The following is a 23,096-nucleotide window of genomic DNA, read 5'->3' as shown; positions in this document are numbered from 1 at the left end:
TCCATAAGACTGCCTCCTTTGCTCCTATCTAAGGATGGTATCCAAGACATATTCCTAGATTTCTCCCATATTTTACTTATTTATAGAACTCATACCATGACTAAGCCTCCACTCTCACTTCAATTTGGATTATTTCAAACTTCTTCAGGCCTGATCTCTGGTGATTAGAAGGCTATAAATTAGGCAAATGTCTATTATTCCTTCAACAAATGGGTGATTACTTCTTAGAGAACTTGGGCATACAAAGATAAAAAATAGAGTCCTTGCTCCTCAGAATTCTCATAGTATAAAAAGAGAAAGAGATGTTTAAAACAAATACAATGTCAAAAAAAAAAAAAAATCAAATGAGCAATGTAATAAGTAACAGCCTATCCCACAAGATAACAGAAATGAAATTATTAACAAATAATCTGTGACCAGCTCTTAAAAGTAGAGGTAAGGAATACTGAATGGTTACATACAGAAAAAAAAAAGAATTATTTTTTTTTTTACAGCTTTTTAATTTAAGTTTCCACAATAAAGTTTCCCTTTTCAGTCAACTCTTGAATCAGGAAGTAAAACTTGTCCCTCTTAATCACCGGATAAAGTCGAGAACCCAGGCTGAGATGAAACACTCTGGGATTAAGTTAGAAAGAGCTAAAGAGCCACATAAAGAGAGATAAAACAACAAACAAACAAACAAAAAACCTGGAGTAGCAATTCTATCAGTTGGCAAGCATATGGAAGGTGTAAAGGGAAGAGGTGAAAACAGTCGTGCTTCAGTGGTAGAATTCTTGACTCCCCTACAGGAGACCAAGGTTCAATTCCCAGCCAAAGCACCTCATGGGCAGCCACCACCTAATTGTTAGTGGAGGCTTGCATGAGGCTTTGACGCTGAACAGTGTTAAGTGGTGCTTCCAGATAATCAGAGAGGAATTTGAGGGGAAGTAGAGCTCCCACAGGCTCTACAGTTTTTATTATTATTACTATGAATTCCATTCTATCTCCTGCCTTTTGGCTTAGGAAACACAGTTATATAGAGAGAAACAAAATGCACAATCATACAAAAACTTTAAGGTTGAGTTTCTTTCTTTTCAAAATGTCTATTCCAAATTAGGAATGAAGTGAACTAATGTATATTCAACTAATTTCTTATGCATCACCAGTGATGAAAGCATTACGGAGTTCTGAGATAGAGGAAAACGTTGGGGAACCCAGAAAAAAGAGACAGCAGAAACTTGTGTAAATCAGCTCCCAAGTAATAATATCTCCAAAACTTTAATATGACCATACTTGAGAAGTGATTAATTGTGGTATAAATATATTTGAGATAGACAAAGTCACAGGCTTGAGCTGGAATTTCCTCCTGAAAAGTAGAATGAATTTCTGTAAGTCCCATGACTATTTGATCTTTAAGACTCTGCTTGTTCATATAAATTACGCAGGGCAGGACATGCATGCTATTTTAAACTATATTCTCACTTCCATATTCTGATAATTATTGGGAAATGGAAACATTCTGAAAAAATAAAACTTCCATGAAACCTGATGACCATGTCTGACCCCAGTGACTGTCTTTTCGGTTTTGAGAAAATAAATTCAAGCCCTTGGTTCTCCCACCTGACACCAAAGCCACAATATATGTGGTTCTCTACTTTTATCCTGTTGCATATTTTTTCAACTAACCCAAGTGGTTTTTCTGCCATCTTCCACCACTTTGAGGCTGTGCCAAAAAACACATGATATACATTTTTATTATTATGGGAAATCACGCACAGAGGCTAGTTTAATTGCCAACAGAAATAAAACAGTGCTTTAACTTTTATGATCCAATGCATTTTTAATTATCCCAATGTTAATTTGCTTTCTGATCTCTCAAAGGGTAAAGGTCTTATGCAGCTAGTTAAAACACAAACCAAACTGATCAGAATTAGCACCTGTTACAGTAAATAGACGCAAACAGAGGTAGCCATCAGAGGGATTGCTCTCAAACTAGCTGAAGAATATTCCAGAACAAGAATTGCTCTCAGGATAGCTGAAGAAAAATGTGGGCCAGAACTTCAAATTCTTAAAGAATCCAGATTTACTGGACCCACTAAGTCTAGAGGAATCTCCAAGACTATTGCCCTGATAAGCTCTTTAAGCCTTGAGGCAACTCATTGAATCCAGATTTTCTGGAGCCATGGAGGCTGGATGAACCCTCGAAATTACTGCCCTGAGATACTCTTTAATCTTTAAACCAAAAATATTCCCTGAAGTCTTCTTAAAACCAAAGAATAGTTTAGCTGAACTAGTAAAGAATGTCTGCCTTGAGCATTATGCTCTTTTAAGATATACCTATATGGGATCAGCCATACAATAGATAAGAACCTTACAGAGATGTGAGTTTATGTTAATTGGGGAAGAACAACTCAGAAAAGTTAGGTGAGAATGGTTACACAACTTGAAGAATGTAATCAGTGTCACTAAATGGTACATGTAGAAACTGTTGAATTGATGTATGCTTTGCTGTGTATATTCTCAACAATGACAACAAAAAATAAAATAAATTATAAAAACAACAGCAAAAAACTCTGAGGCAAAACTAAGCCCTGAAGTCATCTTTTACCTGAACAGCAGGTTAGCTCAAAAAGTACAGAATGTTAGCCTTTAGTACTACGTTCTTCTAAAAAAAATTATCTATATAAGTGCTACGGCTGCTAACCAAAGGGTTGGCAGATCGAATCCGCCAGGCGCTCCTTGGAAACTCTATGGGGCAGTTCTACTCTGTCCTATAGGGTCACTATGAGTCGGAATCGACTCGACGGCGCTGGATTTTTTTTTTTTATATAAGACCAAATGGACAAGTCTAAAGCATAGATGAGAAGTCTAGGGGGCAGTGAGACTAGGTTAATGGGAGTGAAACAACTAGGACAGAAATAATAAGAATGTTGACATAATGGGGAGAATGAAACTAATGTCACTGAACACCATGTGTAGAAACTGTTGAGTGGGAGTATGTTTAGCTGTGTATATTTTCACCAAAAATACAATATTTAAAAAAAAGAGTATCCAGGTTGGAGTGTTTCTAACCTTTCCAGTGGATAACCTTTGAGCTTATCTGAAGATTAACACACAGTGAATTTGCATAAATCATGGTTAGTCAGTGAGAATGTGATTGATCAGGATTTTTTTGCTCCTAGAATAGCATTCTCTACACTAAGATACGATCACGCTATTAAATGGATCTTAATTTCTACTATCGCCATGGGGATCTCTCTTTTTTAAAGCAGCAACCTTGATCTCCTTGGAGGTGGTCAGAGAAGGTGGGATTCATGCTTAGAGCCAGAGGTTTACTATATTAAATAGATATGAGAGATCGTTAAGGAATTAGCATTGTGTACCAAGTACCTGGAAGCCCTGGTGGCATAGTGGTTAAATGCTATGGCTGCTAACCAAAAAGGTCGGCAGTTCGAATGCACCAGGCACTCCTTGGAAACTCTATGGGGCAGTTCTACTCTGTCCTATAGGGTCGCTATGAGTCAGAACTGACTCAAAGGCAATGGGTTTGGGTTTTTGACCAAGTACCTAGGAGCCCTGGTGGAACAATGGCTAAAGCACTCGGCTACTAACTGAAATGTCAGCAGTTTGAACTCACCAGCTGCTCCGAGGTAGAAAAGACCTGGTGATCTGCTCTTGTAAAGATTATAGCCTAGGAAACCCTATGGGGAAGCTCTACTCTGTCCTGTAGAGTTGCTATGAGTTGGATTTGACTTACCGACACATAATAACAACAAATACCTATACAACTTCCTAAACATCTGGGACCAAAAGAAAAAAACAAATCCATTGCTGTTGAGTCGGTTTTGACTCATAGAGACCTTATAGGACAAAGCTGAACTTCCCCATAGGGTTTCCAGGGAGCAGCTGGTAGATTTGAACTGAGGACCTTTGGGTTAGCTGCCGAGCTCTTAGCCAGGTGGAAAGATGCTGAAAAAATATCTAGATCAAGGTGAAAAGAAAACAGAAGTGATATTAATGTGCTGTACAAAAGAACACTCAGCCCAAGGTCTAATCTGGCTTCTGGAAGATGCTTTCTTAGCTGAGTTTAGCAAACTGTGAGAGGTAAGATTTGGGCGTGGTGGTGTTGAACAATAGCAACAATGATGGTAATAACAGCAGTAATGATTTATTGAGCACACACTGTGAGAGACACAATCGTAACTCGCTCCTTACAACAACCCTAGAACAGTTCATCTATTACTATCCTCGTCTTAAAGATGAGGAAATGGAAATCCACACAGGGAAAGGCAAACTCACTTAACCTTGTGCCTGTCATTCAGGGGCCCTTTAAAGTATCACCCTACCTGCTAACCAATAAATTTAAGTCTTTTCTTTCGGGGACTTCATCCTTCCAGTGGGAACTTAAAACATCTAGAGGGAACAATTTTAGATTTACAACTGGTCAACAAACAACAGGATGAACATAATTAATATCACTAAACTGTCTATGTGAAGACAATTAAAGTGGCAAATGTTTTATTACACATATATTTACCACAATAACAAAAACTAAAACACTGGTCAACAAGAGAGAACTGGCTGATGAAGCAGAGGAAACATGAAACTGAGGAGAAAGGGTTATCATCCAAAAGCACAGAATAGCTGAGGAAGGAAACCCTAGACGTACTCATACATTTACCACAAAACACAAGAAAAACTAAGGGGAAAAAATAAACCACCAAAAATAAGAATGGGATTGTGACCAGAAACTATGAAAAGGAAGATGACTAATGAGAGACGAGAGGTGTTTAAAAAAAAAAAAAGTAGAATGCTGATAAGGTCATTAAGTAATCCAGTCTTTAAAAGGGCAAAAACACTGAAAGAAACCAAATAACTGTACAGGGAGTTTGGGGGAGATAAAGCTTTTATGCTCAGATACTTTAAACAATGGGATGGGAACATTTAACCAAGGACAAATAGAGAAGAGCAAGAGGAAACTCTAAGAACCACACCATGAGTGTTGCTATTGTTGTTACATGCCACTGAGTTGATTCCGACTCATAGTGACCCTAGAGGACAGGGTAGAACTGCTCTATAGGGTTTCCAAGGAGTGGCTGGTGGATTTGAATCGCTGACCTTTTAGTTAGCAGCTGAGCTCTTAACCACTATACCACCAGACGCCATCATAAATGTTAAGGCTCTAAATAAAAGAAGGTTTGTGAAAAATCCCGAGAACAAAAGAGCGTTCTAAGAAGGATGGTGCCATATCTTGAAATAGCAGCTGGAGCTGTACCTGGCACATGATAGATACTCACAGACAGACAGTACCTAACTAGGTACATATTGAATATGTGAATGGACGATAGAAAAACAAATTCTTATTTTACTTCGCTTTTTTATGACGCAGAACCACATGGCTTTTAAGCCATTTATAAAAGTTCCTAACAATTATCTAGGGCCCTGAGCAGGGCAAACAGTATGTTCTCGTCTACTAACCAAAAGGCTGGTGGTTCATACCTACCCAGCAACACCATAGGAAAGAAAAAGGCCTCCTGATCTGCTTTGGTAAAGATTACAGTCAAGAAAATCCTATGAAGCCCAGTTCTACTTTGTACACATGAGGTTGCCATGAGTTGGAATTGACTCAACAGTAAGGAGTTTTTTTTGTTTGTTTGTTTTTAGCTACTATACGGCAGTGGGTATATGGTGATATAAATATCTAAGAAAAGACAAATTGACCTACGAAGGAACTGAAACAACTTACAGTCATAGTAAGTAAAGAAAGGCCATATAAATAGGAAAAGTGCTTAAGAACTAGAGATGAATAAACTTAACCCAATTAAAAAAAAAAAAACTATTTTGAAAAATAGAGATTCTAAAAATAAGAGACAAGCAAAATTCTAGCATTAATCATCAGGCATGTGCTTTGAAAACCATTAGAAAGTGTAGCAGTGATCACTAACACATGTTAAACTTGGCACTGCCTTTTCTTTGTTCATACTGGAAGCCTGACACAGAAAAGAAAAAGCCACAAACAAAGTAGTAGCCAATGGAAAACTCACAGACAAATGGAAAGTGGATTCATAAATTAAGCAACCAATGCCAAATGGTGTTTCTCTGCTTTGTGTAAGCGGACTGATGATTTTGGCTCATTACTGTTCACAATACTTTTCCTCCCCACAAACATTTAAATGAGGACAAAGACATAAAAGACAAGCTTATCAAGTCTGTAAAGTAATATAAAGCAGAGGACAACTACCACACAGGATGACAAACTGAAGACAGAGAAAAACTTGATAGGCAATAAGAATTGGACAAAACGAAGAGAATAATTTTTATAACTAAGGTATAGGGCTGTCTCTAATCTGAGTCCACATTTTTCCAGAGCAAAAACAATCTCTACAGTTTGGCCAATGAGACATACCTTCTGCCATTAGTCATTTATCCCATTCACAATATTAAAACCAGTTGCCATCGGGTAGATTCCAACTCATGGTGACCCCATGTGTGTCAGAGTAGAACTGTGCTCCATAGGGCTATCAGTGGTTGACTTTTTGGAAGTAGATCACAAGGACTTTCTTCCAAGGACCTCTGCATGGACTCAAACCTCCAGCCTTTGGGTTAGCATCTGAGCATGTTAACTGTTTGCATCCCTACTCCCTTATAAATAGATCCACATAAAATGTTATCAGTTTCTTCATCTATAAAATAAGAATTATAAAATTAATGTCAATTCATGGAATCTAGAGTGGAGCATTTGCCTATAACTTGTTAAGGGAGGAAAATTAAATCCCATGTATGAAAAAAAACACTTGATTAACTTACGATGGATCAGAGCAGAGCTACATAAGACCACCCAAACAAGGGAGACTAGCTAAGAGGCCTGCCCACATGATTGTAACCAGATTGAATACATTGTCATGTCTAATGAATAAATAAATAGATGAAGGTTTATAGAACAAATTAGTTTCTCATTAAACAATATACATAGTTTTGTGACACTGGTTGTCAACCCCATCACATGTCAACACTCTCCCACTTCTCAATCTTGGGTTGCCCATTGTCAGTTTTCCTGTCCTCTCTGCCTTCTCATCCTTGTTCCTGGGTTGGTGTGCCCATTTAGTCTCATTTTGTTTTATGGGCCTCTCTAATCTTTGGCTGAAGGGTAAATCTCAGGAGTGACTTCTGTACTGAGTTAAAAGGGTGTCTGGAGGCCATATTCTCAGGGTTTCTCCAGTCTGTCAGACCAATATGTCTGGCCTTTTTTTGTGAGTTAGAATTTTGTTCTACATTTTTCTCCAGCTCTGTCTGGGACCCTCTATTATGATCCCTGTTAGAGCAGTTGGTGGTGGTACCCAGGTACCATCTAGTTGTATTGGTGGAGGCTCTGCTAGTTGTGGTCCATTAGTCCTTTGGGCTAATCTTTCCAGTATGTCTTTGGTTTTCTTCATTGTCCCTTGCTCCAAATGGGGTGGGATGAGTGGAGTATCTCAGATGGCTGTTCAGAAGCTTTTAAGACCCACACGCTACTCACCAAAGTAGGGTGTAGAACATTTTCTTTATAAACTATGTTATACCAGTTGACCTAGATGTCCCCTGAGACCATGGTCCCCACAGCCCTCAGCCCAGTAATTCAGTCCCTCAGGGAGTTTGGATGTGTCTATGAAGTTTCTATGACCTTGCCTTGGTCAAGTTGTGCTGGCTTCTCCAGTGTTGTGTACTGTCTTGCTCTTCATCAAAGTTCCCATATCTATTGTCTATTTAGTTTTTCCCTCCCCGACTCTCCCCTCCCTTTTCACCAGCAAAGATTGTTTCTTTCTGTGTGTGTCTTAGTCATCTAGTGCTGCTATAAGAGAAATACCAGAAGTGGATGGTTTTAACAAAGAGAAGTTCATTCTCTCCCATTCCAGTAGACTAGAAGTCTGAATTCAGGGCCCTTGCTCCAGGGAAAGGCTTTCTTTCTTAGTTGGCTCTGGAAGAAGGTCTCTGTCATCAGTCTTCCCCTGGTCTGAGGGCATCTCAGCGTAGGAATCTCAGGTCCAGAGGTCTCGCTCTGCTCCTGGTGCTGCTTTCTTGGTGCTATGAGGTTCCCATGTCTCTCTGCTCATTTCTCTCTTTTATATCTCAAAAGAGGTTGGCTTAAGACACTACCTAATGTTGTAGACCTCATCAATATAACTGCCGCTAATCTATCTTATTGTATCATAGTGATAGGATTTACAACATATAGGAAAACCACATACAATGGTGGACAATCACATAAAATGGTGAATTGTCACACAATACTGAGAATCATGGCCCATGTAAGTTGACAGATATTTTTAGGGGACACAACTTAATCCATGAAAGTGTGTTAACCTTTTCAGGAGTTTTTATAATAGTGGTCTTATACAGTATTTGTCTTTGTGTGATTGACTTATTTTACTCAGCAAAATGCCCTCCAGATTCATCTACGTTGTGAGATATTTCACAGATTCATCATTGTTCTTTATCATTGCATAGTACTGAAGGAAGAAGTTCAAGTTGCACTGAAGGCACTGGTGAAAAACAAGGCTCCAGGAATTGACAGAATACCCACTGAGATGTTTTAACAAATGAATGCAGCACTGGAAGTGCTCACTCATCTGTGCCAAGACACTTGGAAGATAACTACCCGGCCAACCGACTGGAAGAGATACATATTTATCCCTATTCCCAAGAAAGGCGATAGAAACGATGTGGAAATTATCGAACAATATCATTAATATCACACGCCAGCAAAATTTTGCTGAAGATCATTCAAAAGCAGCTGCAGCAGTACATCAACAGGAAACTACCAGAAATTCAAGTCAGATTTAGAAGAGGACGTGGAACCAGGGATACCACTGGTGATGTCAGATACATCCTGGCTGAAAGTGGAGACTGCCAGAAAGATGTTTATCTGTATTTTATTGATTATGCAAAGGTATTCGACTGTGTGGATCATAATAAATTATGGATAACATTGCAAAGAATGGGAATTCTGGAACATTTAATTGTGCTTGAGGAATGGATACACGGATCAAGAGGCAGCCGTTTGAACAGAAGAAGGGGATACCGCATGGTTTAAAGTCAGGAAAGGTGTGCATCACTGTGGTATCCTTTCACCATACCTATTCAATCTGTATGCTGAGCAAATAATCTGAGAAGCTAGACTACGTGAAGAAGAATCGGGCATCAGGATTGGAGGAAGACTCATTAACAACCTGCATTATGTAGATGACACAACCTTGCTTGCTTAAAGTGAAGAGGACTTGAAGCACTTACTGATGAAGATCAAAGACCACAGCCTTCAGTGTGGATTACATCTCAACATAAAGAAAACACAAATCCTCACAACTGGACCAATGAGCAACATCAGGATAAACAGAGGAAAGGTTAAGGTTGTCATGGATTTAATTTTACTTGGATCCACAATCAACACCCATGGAAGCAGCAGTCAAGAAGTCAAAAGATGCATTGCATTTGGTAAATCTGCTGCAAAAAGCCTCTTTAAAGTGTTGAAGAGCAAAGATGTCACCTTGAGGGCTAAGGTATACCTGACCCAAGCCATGGTGTTTTCAAGCATCCCACATGCATGCTAAAGCTGGACAATGAATAAGGAAGAACGACTGAAAAAGAATTGATGCCAGTCCAAGATTTTAAAAAACAAACTCCAGCTTTATATGTCAGTCTTTTGATTTAAGTGATCCACTCATAAGAGATGAATCTGCTTCTGGCTTACGGGGAGGGGCGCGGGGGCGGTGCCGGTGTGTCAGCTTTCTTAGTCTATAACACCAAGTCAGACCTTGGTCCAAGTTAGCAAATGCCACCTGGAGAATCCCCTGCAAGGATTCCTAGTTTACTACTCTTCATTCTCTGCATGGGTTTTCTCTTCTTTCCTGTAAGAACTATTTTTGCAACTGCCAGGGTACTTGCAAAGATTAAACCCGATAAAGATAATTGTACTAACAAAAGTTCTGGCATAACTTTGTAGTTATGATAGTGATGTTCACTGCCCACCACCACCCCCCCCCACCACCTCTAGACTTTATTAGCCCAGGTTAAAAAGCTGGCAATTAGAAAACTTCTATGCTCACACTAGATTAAAGTTTATCTTATATATGCAATGAGACTGCACCAGACCTAAGAGTTTCGGGAAAAACATTTTTCTTCTCCTACTTTTCAGATACTGAAAAATAGACCATTTAGTTCAAGAATATATTACCGTGTGGCAGGAGAGAACGGCTCCTAAAAAAAGATCTACCAGAGGCCAAAGGAATAAAAATCTAATTCCTACAGATAAATGGGCAGTATAAACAGAAAAACTATATAAATTACCCAAAGTCCAAACCCATTGCCATCGAGTCAATTCTGACTCATAGCAACTCTATAGGACAGTGTAGGGTTTCCAAGGAGTGGCTGGTGGATTCAAACTGCTCACCTTCTGGTTAGCAGCCATGCTTTTTAACCACTGTGCTACCAGGGCTCCCAAAGGCCAAAGTCAGAAAAAAAAATTAGTCAAACAGTAAATTTATAGCATTAGAATGACATAGCATCCAAACTCTCTTGGCCATCACTACAATTATAATAGTAGGAGCCCTGGTGGTGTGATGGTTAAGTACTCAGCTGTTAACCAAAAGGTTAGTGGTTCAAACCCAACAGTGGCTCCGTGGGAGAAAAGACCTGGTGGTGATCTGCTTCCATAAAAATTACAGCCTAGGAAGCCCTATGGGGAAGTTCTACTCTGTCCAATAGTCGCTATGAGTTGGAATCAAATCAACGCCACACAATGACATCTTAAGGACAAAGGGTGAATATTATAAGGCACAATAAAAATGTTTAGTGATCTTAAAGAGGAGAAAAATTAATGGTAAATCCCATTTTGAGAGTCATCTTTTTTGTTTTTTAAGGTTGTTTAAAATTTATCAGAAGTTGATTAAAGGAAATAAACCAAAAAAGCCAAAACCCACTGTCATCGAGTCGATTCCAACTCATAGTGACCCTATAGGGCAGACTAGAACTGCCCCATAGGGTTTCCAAAGAATAGCTGGTGGATTCGAACTGTTAACCTTTGGTTAGCAACCAAGCTCTTAATCACGTGTGCCATCAGGGCTCCAGGGATAAGGAAGGGATATTTGCCTATATTGTTGTTGCTGCTGGATGCTATCAAATTGATTCTGACTCATAGTGACCCCATGTGACAGAGTAGAACTGTCCCATAGGGTTTTCTTGGCTATAATCTTTACAGGAGCAGATCACCAAGTCTTTTTCCCAAGGAGCCACTGGGTGGGTTTGAATTGTCAACCTTTGGGTTAGCAGCCTCTGAGTTTGCCTCGAGCTTAACTGTTGCATCACCAGGGCTCCTTACCTTCTTTTGTTTTTGCTATTGGGAAACCATCCATCTTTTGCAAGACTCTTTCACATGCCAAATTAAGAAGACAAAACAACCAACATAAGGAAAAGTTCTATTTCCTGCTAGTCTGCATTTTTTCTGGCTGTGGCTGAGAGTTGACATTTTATGTTGCAATAACAGCTTTCCCCTTTCAGAGTGCCCTTGCGGCTTTGTTGACAGCCCACAGCTGCCTTAATCTTCCATGCAGGTCAGTATAAAGATGACATGAGTGAAACCACATTAACCACCTAAATAAAAAAGAGATTGCATACCTCGTTCAAATTTTAACCGCTGATAAAGCTGAAACTGATCCACAGGTACCAAACAGGCAATCTGAAACCAGAAACATTAGACAGATGAATTTTCAGTAAACATGTACCTCTGAGTTACCAGGCTTTTATGATTTCTCTTTCTTGCTTGGCTTGCTATGTCCTCTTTATACCAGTGGTTTGCCAACTTTTCTTTTTCTCCACTATGCTCTGATCCTGCAGCAATGAAAGGCAATTCCCAAATTATCCCCATTCTTCTGCCATGGATAGGAATCACTGCTGAAGACACCAGTCACCCAACTAACTGATCATCTTCTATTCTTTTATCAATAGCTACCAAGACCAAGGAAGAAAGGCCAGAGATTTACTTCCAAAAACTCAGCCACTGAAAACTCTACAGAGCACAGTTCTACTCCGACACTCATGGGGTCGCCGTGAGTCGGAATTGACTCAACAGCAATTGGTTTGATTTGGTTTTTGGTTACCAAGGCCAGAAAACAAAATTTTATTATTTGGAATTTCTCAAAATAGTTCCACACACATATGAAAGACACACCCTTTTTTCTATGTTCCATTAAAAAAAATTTTTTTAATTAAAAAAAAAATTCTAGCTTTAGAACCCTTAAAAACTAAGGTCAAGTAGAGAGTTCTTTTGGAATTATGAAAACTCCATTTGTTACCTAAGGAAATAGCAACTTCAATGCAATGTAAAAATCATTTTTTTCTGACAAAAATCACTTCACGGGGCCCCAAAATCTTCATTATCACGCATTGCTAGTCCATGTTCTGTTAGAAAAATACCAAAAGCATGTCTTGTGGCTAGAATGTCATTTCCACTACAGGTGGAGATATGAACAAACATTTACCAGCAAAAAACAGTGATTCATATCTAACTAAATGACACTGAAGAGCCATCATTTTTAAACTGCATTTCAAAGGCAGATGTAGGAAAAGCTAACTGCTCTTAAACAGATATTCTAAAAATATTAATTGTACTGACATCAAGATGTAAGTATATTAATGTTGCTGAAAAGATTTATAAGTGAAAAAAATCAAAGGATTTGATATTAGGCTTCCTGAGATTCAGCAAGTTGATACAGGATACAGTCTTAGCTTTGACAGTTCTAACTCTCAATTACTAATTTTTTGGTATAAAATACATCTAGGTGTAGCATGTGGCCATCCAAGATGCATCAATTGGTCTCAGCCCACCTAGAGCAAAAGAGAATGATGAATATAAAAGACACAAGGTTAATATGGGCCCAAGAGACTGAAAGGGCTACATGAACCAGAAACTCCATCAGCCTGAAACCAGAACTAGATGGTCCCTGGTTATCACAGATGACTGCCCTGAAAGAGAACACAACAGAGAATCCCTGATGGAGCAGGAGAACAGTGGGATGCAGACCTCAAATTCTCATTAAAAAGACCAGACTTAATAGTCTGACTGAGACTGGAGGGAACTCAGAGGTCATGGCTCCCAGACCCTCTATTAGCCCAAGACAGGAACCATTTCTGAAGCCGACTCTTCAGACAGGAATTGGACTGAACTATAAAGACAGAGAATGATACTGGTGAGGGGTGAGCTTCTTGGCTAAAGTGGACACATGAGACTATGTGGGCAACTCCTGTATGGAGGGGAGATGAGAAGCCAGAGGGGGACAGGAGCTGGTTGGATGGACACAGGGAATAAAGGGTAGGGAGGAGGGGTGTGCTATCTCATTGGGGAGAGAGCAGCTAGGGGTACACAGCAAAGTGTGTATAAGTCTTTGTATGAAAGACTAACTTGATTTGTAAACTTTCACTTAAAGCAGAAAAAAAAAATCTAAGTAGAAGTTCTTGCAACAAAAGTAGGAAAAGATGTCTGCTTTGAGAAAGCTGGAAACCCTGGTAGTGTAGTGGTTAAGTGTTACAGCTGCTAACCAAAAGGTTGGCAGTTGGAATCCACAAGGCGCTGCTTGGAAACTCTATAGGGCAGTTCTACCCTGTGCTGTAGGGTCACTATGAGTCGAAATGGACTAGATGGCAATGGTTTTTGTTTTGTTTTGTTTTTGAGAAAGCTGAGGTAAGAAAACATGCAGCTAAAATGTACAGTTAACAAATATGATACATTCAAAAATGGATTCAAAATTTAAACCCCCCCAATACAAAAAATTCACTTTGTTTTATAAATGAATTAAACTAAGTTAGCTAATATGCATGAAGAATCACTAAACAGGCAAGTTTAGTATTCTTTATTCCAAGCACGGTAAAGCACAAATTTAATTTTTGAAACATTTTTCCCCAAATTTTCTTTCTCCAGCTGGGGGTGGAAAATGTTGCATTTTCATCTGGTAACTTAAATTAAAGCCCTTTAGCAATCATTGTACAAACCGGAGTGAGAGTTTCATTATACTGAAAGCCAGCTGTGTTTCGTCTGTTTTTATTCTACCTGGACGTCTTTTCTGAATGATAGAGGTGTCCCATAAATAAAATGCAGAGTTGGAGACAGAAGGTGGAGGCAAGTGAAGGTTGGGAGACACTGAGGAATTACATTTCAGCTCCTAACTTCATCACTGATTCATGTGGGACAAATAACCTAAGGCTACTTTAACTTTGGGGCCACAGTGACTTGGCGGGGGTGATATCATCTGGACCCAAGAGACCTCAGTAATATTCTATAAATCTATTTTCAAAACCCCCAAAAGCTGTTTGAAGTCTATGATCCTCTAGGAGAATGTGGGATAATCCTGTGCCCCTTTTGCTCCCATCTAGTTTCTGGACTGATGAAACCTTCTTTAAACACTTCCAAGTTAAAAAAAATAAAAAACTTCCAAGTTAACCCCTAACAATTCTCATTTAAATTCAATCCTGAGAGATTTATATAACAGCTAAGTTATATCAAGTTTAAGAGAGAGAAAGCACACAGGAGGTAAGATGTTTTAGACATCGATGAAATGCTAATGAGAAAAACGACAGAAATTAATGCAGTAAAAAGTCATAACAGCAGAGACAGATGTTCAACTTAAGATAGAAAGATGCATTTAATTCAGAGTACATATTACTGCCAGCAAGGAAAGCATAGGTCTCTGATAGGTCTTTGTCTCTTATTTTGTATCTTCTACCTATTATTTTACAGATTAAAGGTTTATATGGAATTAAGCTTTAATAATGTAAAAACCAGAAACCCTGGTAGTGTAGTGGTTAAGTGCTACAGCTGCTAACCAAAAGGTCGGCAGTTCGAATCTGCCAGGCGCTCCTTGGAAAGTCTATGGGGCAGTTCTACTCTGTCCTATAGGGTCGCTATGAGTCAGAACTGACTCGACGGCACTGGGTTTGGTTTTTGGTTAATGTAAAAACCATTGTTATATTGAACTATGTGATCATAGAATCAAAGTTAATTGCATCATTTGTCACTCTGTTTAATCCTTTGGAATGAAGATAACCTCAGAACGCCCTATTCTGTAGTTCCCGCATTTGGATTTCTCTTCACCACATACTCATCAACAACACTGGGCTGGAGGCCTGCAGATACCATAAAGCAGGAGATAAAGAAGCTACAGGAGGCATTGGTGGTTCAGTGGCAGAATTATCCCTTTCCATGGGGAGACCCAGGTTCAGTTCCCAGCTACCCAATGTTCCAACCCCCAAATGACCAGGCAGTATTTCTGTGGTTGCCGTGAGTCAGGGCCCGACTTGATGGCAGCTAACAACAACAGAAGCTAATTTCAACGAATTTAGATTAACAGGAAGGCAACTAATACATACAAGATTAATAAAGGATCTAACCCTACTCCTTGATCCTGTTGTCTACTGGCTATTGCAGGATTAGAGCTAATTTTCTGAAATGTTTCTATTCACACTTTTGGTTTTACATTAGAGAAAGATGGGCCTGGTAAAAGGATTGGGCAACATACTAAATTACTGGTTCTATGTGGTTATTGTTTGACCCCATGGTTATCATATGGAGCTAAGTCACTATTGCTCCAGGCCTCCAGTTCTACGATTATAAAAATTATAATTGAAAAAATTATGTTAGGATAATCATTGAATGATTCCATCAGGCCACAGGACTACACAAAAGGACTACAACCTTTTTTGTATTTTTGGAAGAAAAACACAAGAAATCTAAAATTGACTGACAGACTGAAAATCTTAGAGAATAATACACACTACCGTTGAGTCGATTCCGACTCGTAGCGACCCTACAGAGAATAATAAGAGATTATAAAGGGGTGTCTTCTGGTATGCGATTATCTTCTTTTTGCCAACCAAAAAAAAAAAAAAAAAATTCAAAATCATGCCAGAACATTCTTCAGCTTTCTATTTTGAAATAATTTCAGACTTGCAGAAAGTTCAAAAAATTGTATAGGGAGTTCCTAGGTGCAATTTTCTCAACTTCCCCTAATGCTAACCTCTGACATAACCATAGTCAATTGCTGAAATCAGGAAATTTACATTGATAAAATACGATTAACTAATCTGCAGACCTTTTTCCAATTTCACAAACTGTCCCACTAATGTCTCTTTTTCAGTCCAAGGTCCAACCCAGGGTACCACCTTGCATTTAGTTGTCATGTCTGTTAAATGTCTCCAATCTGGGACAGTTTCTCAATCTTTGTCTTTCATTATCTTAACATTTTTGAAGAATCCAGGCCAGTTATTTTGTTCCAAAAAAAAAAACAAAACAAAACCCACTGCCATTGAGTTGACTTGATTCCGATCATAGCCCCTATAGGACAGGGTGGAACCACCCCATCTTTCTCCCATGGAGCAGCTGGTGGGTTCAAACTTCTGACCTTTCAGTTAGCAGCCAAATGCTTAGCTATTGCGCCACCAGAGCCCTGTTATTTTGTACAGTGTTCCCCAATTTGGGTTTGCCCGATGCTTCTCATGACTAGACTGCAGGGGTGCATTTTTTGGCAAGAATATACAGGAAGTGATGTTGTGCCATCAGGAGGTACACGGGGACCATATGTCTCATTATTGGTGATGTTAACTATTTAGCTTGGTTAAGGTGGTGTCTGTCAGATTTCCCCACCCTTTGTGATCAGCAAGTACCTCAGAGGGAGATATCCTGAGACTATGCCGATATCTTGTTTCTCATCATACCTTTGCCTACTAATTTTTGTATTCATCAATAAGTCTTGCCTGTAATAATTATCACTGTGGCATTTGCTTAACAATGATTTTCTATTTCCATTGTTCATTGTATGTTTATTAACTAGAATTCTACTGTAAGGAAGAGCAGTCTTGTTTTCCCTATTTTCTTTTTCAATTATTTATTTAGATCAGTATGGACTATGACTATTTCTTTTATTCAGTGGGATCTCATCCACTACTTGTTATGTTAGTTGTTGTTAAGACTTTCCAACTCATGGTGACCCCATATGTTGTAGAGTAGAACTGTGCTCCATAGGGTTTTCAATGGCTGTGAACTTTTGGAAGCAGATTGCCTGAGTTCTAACCAGATATATAGTAAAGAAGTAGAAATAAAGACCTCTAAGTATAGTTAGGAAACCCTGGTGGCGTAGTGGTTAAATGCTACTGCTACTAACCAAGAGGTTGGCAGTTTGAATCTGCCAGGTGCTCCTTGGAAACTCTACTAGGCAGTTCTACTCTGTCCTATAAGGTTGCTTTGAGTCAGAATTGACTCTACGGCAATGGGTTTGGTTTTTTTTTGTTGTTGTTTAAGTATGGTTAAGAGCTCAGCTGCTAGCCAAAAGGTTAGCAGTTGGAATCCACCAGCCACTCCTTGGAAACCCCATGGGGAAGTTCTACTCTGTCCTATGGGGTCGTTATGAGGCTGAATCGACCCAACGGCAATGGGGTTGGGTTTTTTTTTTTTTAAGTATCATTTTAACCATCAGGAGAACAGTTTCCTCAGATCAATTGCTAAAAAGTCCCTAACTTGATTTAAAGTTATATTTTTGCTCGCTATCTTTCCTTTGAAATTTGTGCTAATCTCCTTGATAGAAATTCCTCTCTCCTCCTATTCCAAGAATATCAGAGCACTGCTCTCATCATCATTCTGGAAATTCCCACCAAAAAGAAAACACCTTTAAATTAAAAGTAAATAAAATCAGTTTCACTTCAACAGAATTACAGCAATAATATAACAACAACAAACAGGTACTAATTGCCTATACCTTTTTTTTTTTTTTTTTCTGGTAAAACTGAATCTGGGGATGCATATCAAACAACTCAGTTCCTGCTCTGCTAAAAGTATTTGCTTTTTCATTGCACTCCACCTACAGCAGAGCGTGAGTAGGGAAGGCAGAGTGTGCCCGTCTCTGGGTGTGCTGTAATTGTTATGTGTAAGCTAGTTAAGTGGATGTTTCTAACATCTACACCTAAGAAGAAATAAAAAGTGAGGTGCACCCTTGTTTATCATCACTAACATATAACCATATTTGAGCAAACACCAGCACCTACATAAGTCTAAAGCCACCAACACCAATACTACAAAGACCAAAGAGGAAGTGGAGTAGGCCTGCTTCCTGCAGAAGCATTTACGCTGAAAGTGGTGTGTCTTCCCATAAGAAAGGCTGAAAGATACAATGCATATTGTCTTTAGCAGGTATTCGTGTTTCAATGGTAGAATTCTCACCTCCCCATGAGGGAGACCGGGGTTCAATTCCCAGCCAACGCACCTAATGTGCAGTCACCACCTGATGCTTAACAGGTTTCAGTGGAGCTTCCAGACTAAGATGAACTAGAAAGAAAGACCTAGTGATCTATTGCTAAAAATCAGCCAATGACGTCTGGGGTCTTAAACACTAGCAAGCAGCCATCTAAGATGCATCAATTAGTCTCAATCCACCTGGAGCAAAGGAAAATGAAGAACACCAAGGTTACAAGGTAATTACGAGCCCAAGAGACAGAAAGGGCCACATAAACCAGAGACTACATCAGCCTGAGACCAGAAGAACTAGATGGTGCCTGGCTACAACCCATGACTGCCCTGACAGGGAACACAACAGAGAAGCCCTGAGGGAGCAGGAGAGCAGTGGGATGCAGACCCCAAATTCTCATAAAAAGACCAGACTTAATGGTCTGGCTGAGACTAGAAGGACCACAGTGGTCATGGCCCCCAGACCTTCTGTTGGTCCAGGATAGGAACCATTCCCAAAGCCAACTCTTCAGACAGGGATTGGACTGGACAATGGGTTGGAGAGGGATGCTGGTGAGGAGTGAGCTTCTTGGATCAGGTGGACACTTGAGACTAGGTTGGCATCTCCTGCCTGGAGGGGAGATGAGAGGGTAGAGGGGGTTAGAAGCTGGCAAAATGGACACAAGAAAAGAGAGTGGAGGGAAGGAGTGGGCTGTCTCACTAGGGGGAGAGCAGTTGGGTGTGTAGGAAGATGTATCTAAGGTTTTGTGTGAGAGACTGACTTGATTTGTAAACTTACACTTAAAGCACAATAAAAATAAAAAAAATAAAAATCAGCCAATGAAAACCCTATGGATCACAACTGGACAGGGCCGTGTTTTGTTCCATTGTGCATGCGGTCGCCGTGACTCAGGAGTCAACTCGATGGCAACTAAGGACAACACATGCCGTTTTAAAAAAAAAAGTTTGAAATAAGTTTTAAAACAAAATTTATCTTGGAACCTCAAAAATAACTATCAACTCTGGCTCAGCAGATTCCTTTATCTTCTGTCACCCCAAAGTTTTACTATTTTTTAGCCAACACATATTCCAGACGAAGGTTATTATGCACATGCTCAGGCCCTTCCCATTCAAATCCTTAAACCACAGTAGTAGAAATATGGCCACCTGCCTGCGTATCCTCATCTTTCCTCTGCCCCAGCTCCAGACTGTGACGATGGAAAAGGCAAGTGTCAAAGGAGGACATGGCAAGTGGAGGCAGTGCAAAGGGGAGATCTCAGGGGAACATTCTGATCCCCATAACTCCAAAAGCCTTCCCAAAATACCTAAACACAAACCTGTTGCCGTTGAGTCGGTTCCCATGTGTTACAGAGTAGGACAGTCTCCACAGGGTTTTCTTGTCTATACTCTTCATGGAAGCAGATTGCCAGGCCTTTTCTTCCGTGATGCTGCTAGGTGGGTTCAAACCACCAACCATTCGGTTAGTAGTCAAGTGCAACCCTTTTGTGCCACACAGGGACCTTAGCCTTCCCAAAGCCATCCTAAATAAACATGCACTCTAAGTAAAAACTCTGCTTATTTTGCAAACATACCTTCAAATTCCTTAGTTCTCCTCTCCCCGGGAGTACCCCAGACTGCCCCTACCCTAAACCCCCTCCTATATTGATTCAGGAGCTGCAATTCTTGGCAGGAGCAGCTACACCCACCTGTCCTCTGCTACACACTGTGGCACTAACAGTCAAATCATTTCAGTGCCCAACTTGGAAGGATGACTGGTGGATGAGAAACTCTTCCCTGCCCTCCACGGCAGCAGAAAGAAGTTCAATTTCTCGGGCCATGTAATGGCAGACCCTATTCAAACAGGTTAGGTGCTCACTACTCAGTTTGACACAGCCTGGACAGATGGTTCTGGCTCTCCCAGCAAGTCATGGAAGGCTACTTCCATAACCACTGTAAGGCAACTGCATAAAATTAGTTATCACCTTTTTCGACAGGGCAACTAACTACAAACAAGGGCCTTGCCTGTAGTAATGCTATCAGAACAATCCATCTGTGTCCTGCGTTTCATAATTCCATGTTGGACAAGATTCCTGGATCAAGTACACTGGAAAAGCCCTACCGAGCAACAGCTGAAAGTACTAGATGATGCAATGAAGGAAAATCTGACTTTTCCCTGGCTCCCACCGGGTTCACCTCTAGCTAAAAGACCTCCAGCATCACTGTCTCCTACCAGCTTGCATGACACTGAAGGGGGGACTGCCGTTTTCTATTGTTTCCTATGTGGGCAAACAGTATCTAGAGTGGGCATTAAATGCTTCCTTGACAAGACTATTCCTGATAAATAAACGTCAAGGGGCAGAGCCACAGCTGAGCCAATTTGGAGGATTCACAAAAGCAGGCACAACTCAAAGCCAGCAGGGGGCAGACACATGGAACACAGCCAATTGCGTAAGCTAGACATACACAGGAAAGCATTCGGAGGAAAGAGCTTAAATTTGAAGATGAAAAAACATTCTACTTAAATGCATTTTATAAGACAACAAATGACGAAGAGCCAGGTATTGCATTATAAATAAAAAAAAATAGCAGAAGACAAAAAGGAAGGCTTAACTTATCCAGAATTATTTTTAACAAGGGAAGTATGTTTATGTATTGCCTGTGTAATTAAATAGTTTTAAAAGGTAGAAGGAAGAAGTCATGGATATAAAATCCAGTCAAGGACAACGTGTATAAGCCTTACTATAATACGCTCAATATGGGGGCACTGGTAGCTCTGTAGAAGTATTTGTATCTTCCATGTGGGAGACCTGGGTTCAAGGCCCAGCCAATGCAACTCATATGCAACTACCACCTATCTGTCAATGGAGGACTGAGTTTTGCTATCATGCTGAACAGGTTTCAGCAGAGCTTCCAGATTAAGATGGACTAGGAAGAAAGGTCTGGAGACCTTCTTCCAAAAATCAGCCAATGAAAACCCTATTGATCAAAACAGTCTGATCTGCACCTGATCATGAGAAGGGTACAGAGCCTGGCAACATTTTATTCATTGTGAATCGGGTCTCCATAAGTCAGAGGCCAACTCGACAGCACCTAACAAAACAATATGCAATAATATACTCAATAATATCTAGATTAAAAGCTACATATTATAACAACTATATTTGAGTAAAACTTGATTTAAAGCAAGTCAGTAAGGAATGTGGTGTAGCCCCAGACCCTGTGTGTGCTATTTGCTTCAAAAGGAGTAATCTGTATTCCAGTCTAGAAGGAGCCTGATGGTACAGTGGTTAAGCACTTGACGACTAACTGAAAGGTCAGCAGTTTGAACCCACCAGCCACTCTGAGAAAGATGTGGCAGTCTGCTTCCTTGAAGAATACAGCCTTGGAAACCCTATAGGGCAGTTCTACTCTGTCCTATAGGGTTGCTGTGAGAGTCAGCTCAACAGCAATAGGTTTGGTTTGGTTTTATCCCAGCCTAGAACATAGCCAGCACACTGTACACCCTTAATAAATGGTTATTTGTTGGTCAATCAGACACTAGAGAAGCAAGTTTAAAAAAAAAAGTCATCTTTCCTTGAAGGACTATGCATAGAAAAATGCCCCTGAACACCTGAATCTCATTTTGAAAATCATTTCCAAGTTGCATAGATCAACAGTGCCCCTGGTAACTAACTTAATTTTTCCTCACTTTAATTTCCTTCTATCCACTACATACCTTTTTACTAAAAATTTATCTAAATTATTTAATGAATTTTACTAATGAATTACCTCTAAACCATTATATAATCCTTTTATTCTTCCCTAAAAAAAGCCTTCAAACTCGCTTGTACCACTCAGATAATATCCCATAAGCTGAACACAGGACAACCACACACAGATCTTTCTTACTGCTTTTTCTTACAATGCAAAGCATATATATATATATAACCAAACCTGTTGCCTCCAAGTCAATTCCAACTCATGGCAACCTCAAGTGTTTCAGAGAACTGCACTCCACTGGATTTTCAATGGCTGGGATCTTACAGAAGTAGATCACCAGGCCTTTCTTCTGAGGTGCCTCTGGGTGAATTCAAACTGCCAACCTTTCCATTAATAGCTGAACATTAAACTGTTTTAGCCCCCCCCCAGTCTCTCTCTCTATACACACACACATATATGTGCATACACATACATGTACACACACACACACATACACACACATATCTGGAGCCCTGGTGGTGCAGTGGTTAAGAACTTGGCTGCTAACCAAAAGGTCGGCAGTTCGAATCCACCAGCCGCTCCTTGGAAACCCTATGAGGCAGTTCTATTCTGTGCTATAGGGTCACTATGAGTCAGAATCGACTTGACAACATGGGGTTGATTTGATTTTTTATGCCTATATCTATCCACACATATACATATATGCACATTCTTGGACTTCCAACTATCAAGTCCTTTATCATTAATTCTATCTACCTAGTGCTATTCTTGAAGCCATGTTATTATGGTGGTCATAAATAATTAGAATTTTAGCTCTTCTGCTTTCTAGCTCCTCTGAGCCTCAGTTTCCTTATCTGAAAGTAACTACTTTTTGTTGTTGTTAAAAAAATAGTTTTTGTTAAAACTTTTAAAAAAGTGATTTCATGAGTTGGTTGAAAGGAATGGATAGCGCATTGGCCATGAAAACAACTGGAACAGGGCCTGGCACAAGCAGGCGTTCTCTTAAGTGTTTGTGGAATGAATAACTTATTTTGCCTGTTTCTTGGGACCACTTTGGGAGGCTTATAAACTCCGCAAGTATAGATAAGGGCTCTTTATCTTCTGAGTTAAAGTGAGCAGCGTCTGAAGGTGAAAAGGCAGGTGTAGGGGTGAGCTAATGACTGGGGACTGAACAAAGACAAGA

At 39.9% G+C, this 23,096-nt stretch overlaps 1 protein-coding gene and 1 long non-coding RNA gene across 7 annotated transcripts in view; one reads left to right on the top strand and one right to left on the bottom strand.

The window, feature by feature from the left end:
* LOC126076190 (uncharacterized) overlaps nucleotides 1-12,227 on the top strand; it is a 44,911-nt gene extending 32,684 nt beyond the window's left edge. For 3 of the 4 annotated variants that reach the window (XR_007517454.1, XR_007517453.1, XR_007517455.1), the window contains one exon: nucleotides 8,464-9,633. This is a non-coding gene — a long non-coding RNA (uncharacterized LOC126076190). Of the gene's footprint in view, nucleotides 1-8,463; nucleotides 9,634-11,955 lie in introns of those variants that run through there. The other variant, XR_007517457.1, reaches the window with a different exon arrangement.
* RNF144B (ring finger protein 144B) overlaps nucleotides 1-23,096 on the bottom strand; it is a 219,947-nt gene that overhangs the window by 17,949 nt on the left and 178,902 nt on the right. For all 3 annotated transcript variants that reach the window (XM_049884727.1, XM_049884719.1, XM_049884709.1), the window contains one exon: nucleotides 11,626-11,686. In XM_049884727.1, coding sequence (XP_049740684.1) covers nucleotides 11,626-11,686 — 61 coding nt within the window. The remainder of the gene's footprint in view (nucleotides 1-11,625; nucleotides 11,687-23,096) is intronic.

Source organism: Elephas maximus, chromosome 1, assembly GCF_024166365.1.
Source record: "Elephas maximus indicus isolate mEleMax1 chromosome 1, mEleMax1 primary haplotype, whole genome shotgun sequence".
In the NCBI taxonomy this organism is placed as follows: domain Eukaryota; kingdom Metazoa; phylum Chordata; class Mammalia; order Proboscidea; family Elephantidae; genus Elephas; species Elephas maximus.
This window is presented reverse-complemented; position numbering and strand designations above follow the sequence as displayed.